Genomic DNA, 3,773 nt, shown 5'->3' with positions numbered 1-3,773 from the left:
CCTTCTAGCCTGGGCCTGACTTCCATTAAAACAGGGTTATTGTGCATTTTTTAGATTCCTACCTGTTCCTTTTTATGCTATTTCATCCATTCAGTAAATTATCTGACTAAACTGCATCTCCCTGCCAGGCCCCCAGTATAGATGCTGGGGATGCGGCAAGGACTGAGTGGTCCCTGCTGTTTGGAGATACTTAAGATGGGGCTCCACTTTTTGAGCCCCCTGACTCCCTTATTTAGTCTTATACTGCCTGTGTGCCAGTCAGGCTCTGGGGATACGGCGCCAGTATGAAATGTAGAGTCTCTTGGTTTTTCCCCTTTCCTAGCAGACAGGTCATGCACAAGTGATCACATACAGCAATCTCAACCTTTAGACCACTTCCTAGCTGTCTCTCCAAAATATGTAGTAAACGGTCATTGAGAAACTCTCCCTCCTGGTAATTCACAGTGCCCACAGGATCAAGGCTTGGACTTGTTTCTAATAAAAATCTGCTTACTATCCCTTTTTTGCGTGTGTGAAAAACAAGTTAATTTAGCTTGGGAAAGTAGTCAATTGTCATGTTTATAAGGTTGGGCTATGCAAGATGATGTAGAGGGTGACATTAAAGTCTAGAACAGAGACCACTTAGGTGGAAGCAGGCAGCCTTGGACTTTAGCTAAAGACAGTCCATGTGACTGACATGGGGTCACTTCAAATGGCAGTGCCTCCCTCACTGAAGAGCATCAGAAGGGCTTGTGAGCAGGGCCAGAATGAGCCTCAAACATCCAAGTTGACAAACCAGTGTGGTGCCTAACAGAGAGGACAGAGCCACCAACAGGGGTGCTCGGGGGCTGCTCCCCTTTTATTAATGACAGCGGTTTCTCTCAAGGAAGTGTAGCGCCCTCCCCTTTGGGACAGTTGCCTGACCCCTGTCCATCAGCCCTTCAAGTACCCTCATCAGAAGAAGAGCCCGCGCATTCGCCTGCCGATGCCTTGTCGATCGTAGAGGACGTTGAACTTGTTCACAAACTGGTTCATGGTGTTGCACGTTTTGGTGATGGTGCCGAGGTAGGCCATGAGCCCCACGTCGTTGCATTGCTGGGAGGGAACAGAAAGAACCAGTTCCTCAGGGGATCCCTTGTGGCATGCCCGGGGAACAACAGTCCCCGGTCCTGCACGTGAAAGTGACAGCATAAGCCCCGCCTCCCCATCCGGATTTTACACTCACATCATAAAAATCTGTCTTGAACTTGTCTGTGCTGAGCACCGGGAGACAGTGACACAGAGCATAGGCCTCCCGCAGGATCTCATGATTAAAGGGGACCTCTCCTAATGGCACAAAAAGAGACTGCATTAGTTTGGATGCTGTCACTTCCCCAGGAGGGAGAGGAAGAATGCCAGGGAAGCCCGTCCTACCCGCTTCAGAGGCCTTGACATACTCCAAGATGAGCTTGACGCGGCTGTGCAGCATCTTGATGGCGCTGTGCTGTGCTATCAGGTGTTCAGCCACTGCAAGGGGATGAGGACAGGAGGAGGTTGAGACGGGATGTGGCCACACCTTCCAACCCCACTTCCAAGGAATGCCCTCCATTACCAGTGGAGTTCTCTCCACTGCCTGTTGCTGTCATTCGGGCTACGTGGTCTACACCAATGCGTTCCGCTTCCTCTGTGGCCAGAGTGTAGGTCAGCTCAGCAAACAGCATTGTGGCCTACAGGGCAAGGTAACCCACAAAGGGAGAATCAAAAGCAGGAAAGAGGCCAAGAGCAGGATCTGAGGGTTGAAGGGTAGGGTATTACCTCTCCATTGATTATATCAATGACAGACTCAAAAACGCTGACAGGAAGCTGTGAAGGAGATGGAGAAACCTGAACACTATGTGCCAACATTTGGGCTAGCTGCCTTTACACATTTCCTCTCATCTCATCTTCCCAAGAAACCAATGAAGTAGGGATTACCTCCTTTCACAGTTTGGAGATTAAATGACTAAGCCAGAGTCACAGCTGGTAAGTGGCATCTGGCATTCCCCAAGAGGTGTCACACAGTAAAAGGTACAGCGACAATCATGACAGAGTAGGCATGGAGTATTACTCACATCTGTATGCTTGGTCATAGGGTTCAACTTCAGAAAGAGGGGGCTCTCGATGATCTCACACACCTAGAAGAGAGGGACAATGCACAGGAAGTCAGTGCCCCCCACCTTTCTGCTTCCTCTCATTCTCCATTCTTTGCCCCAGCACGCACAGGTGTGAGCATACCTGCTTATGGACGTGGATGTCCGAGGGGTCAGGTGGCCCCCCTGTGGTATACCAACCCAGAAACTCCAGCTCCTTGAACACCTGTTTAACTGGAGGAGAAGGGGCCAGAACACATAATAATTTTTTTTTTTTTTTTTTGAGACGGAGTCTCGCTCTGTTGCCCAGGCTGGAGTGCAGTGGCACGATCTCGACTCACCACATCTCCGCCTCCCAGGTTCAAGCAATTCTCCTGCCTCAGCAACCCGAGTAGCTGGGACTACAGGCACGCACCACCATGCCAGACTAATTTTTGTATTTTTAGTAGAGATGGGGTTTCACTATGTTTGCCAGGCTGGTCTCGAACTCCTGACCTCATGATCTGCCTGCCTCGGCCTCCCAAAGTGCTGGGATTATAGGCGTAAGTCACTGCGCCCGGCCTGACATAGTAATTCTTTAAACCATCCTTCCTCAATGTGAAGCTCCTGGTGTATTTTCACCAGCTTTTCTCTTCCCTCCTCAAATCCTAGCTCAGTTTAGAATAACTACTCCCTTCTATGCTGTCTTCTCTCATCCTTTACTTTCTTTTTGAGAAAGAACTCTGAACGTGTTCTTTTTCTGAGATCTCTCCAGCTACTCTTCACTTTTTCTCCTCTGTTCTTGGTCTCCTCTCCTGTTTCTTTCCAACCGTCTCCATCTTCCCCACCCTGTACATTTTTTTTTTAAACTCCCACTCCTCTTCCCCACATCTATTCCACTCTCACACTGCTCCTCCTTGGTGTAATAATATTCCTTGTCAATGATAATCTTCTCTTCCACGGTGTGGGACAGCAGCTCAAAGGAGTTCATCACCTCGATATTTCGGCCCTCCTGCTTGCCAATCAGAGCCCCAATCACTGGGAAAGAGAATGACATGGAAAAGTGAGGGTAAAGAAACTTCTATGACCTGAGGGTCTGAGATCAGTGGGAACCATGTATTGGGGAAACGATGATTTGGGGGAGGGGGAAATTGGCTCCAGTAAAGGAAGGGGAAAAGACCACTGTCTGGGGGAGGTGAGCAAGGAGAGGAGACTGGAGTCTATGCCCAACACTCACCCTGCACAGGCCGCCCCTCCTGGGAGCGCATGCGGATCCAGTGGTCTGAGATGTTAAGAATGACAAGGGGATGGAGAGCGACGGAAACACTCCCAGTCACTCCGGAGGCCATCACGCTGGGGACTACTAAGGGTGGAGGGAAAGGAGAGAGGGTGAGAGTCCGGGCCCCATGTTCTTCCCTGGAGATGGCAGTGGGGGACGGCGGAGCCCGGGCCACACTTTCCTCCCGTAACTTATCCCAGAGAAAGATGTTGCTGCTCCGCCCTCCTCCCTTCTCCCGGGAGCACAGGGAGGCCTCAACGCACCCCTGAAGGAGGTCTCTGGAAGCCGCCCCCGTACGGCCCGTTACCTGCTGCATCCACCTCCATCCCGCTGCTCCCTCCGGTCCCGTTCGTAGCTGCAGCCGCCGCCATTTTCCCCGCGCCCGCCAGCCTCGGCCCCGCCCCCTTCCTTCCCAGCTTCCGTAAGGC

The 3,773-nt window shown here is 51.3% G+C and overlaps 1 protein-coding gene across 1 annotated transcript; it reads right to left on the bottom strand.

The window, feature by feature from the left end:
- Positions 1–815: 815 nt before the first annotated feature.
- On the bottom strand, positions 816–3,738 carry COPS6 (COP9 signalosome subunit 6). The gene is made up of 10 exons (XM_032756036.2): positions 3,653–3,738; positions 3,304–3,429; positions 2,973–3,104; positions 2,233–2,321; positions 2,070–2,132; positions 1,774–1,821; positions 1,571–1,685; positions 1,393–1,485; positions 1,205–1,305; positions 816–1,074 (listed from the first exon to the last, which is right to left on the bottom strand). The coding sequence occupies exons 1-10, from the start codon at positions 3,714–3,716 to the stop codon at positions 934–936; spliced, it is 972 nt and encodes a 323-aa protein (XP_032611927.1). The 5' UTR covers positions 3,717–3,738; the 3' UTR covers positions 816–933.
- Positions 3,739–3,773: the final 35 nt, after the last annotated feature.

This window comes from Hylobates moloch, unplaced genomic scaffold, assembly GCF_009828535.3.
Source record: "Hylobates moloch isolate HMO894 unplaced genomic scaffold, HMol_V3 SCAFFOLD_1, whole genome shotgun sequence".
In the NCBI taxonomy this organism is placed as follows: Eukaryota; Metazoa; Chordata; class Mammalia; order Primates; family Hylobatidae; genus Hylobates; species Hylobates moloch.
This window is presented reverse-complemented; position numbering and strand designations above follow the sequence as displayed.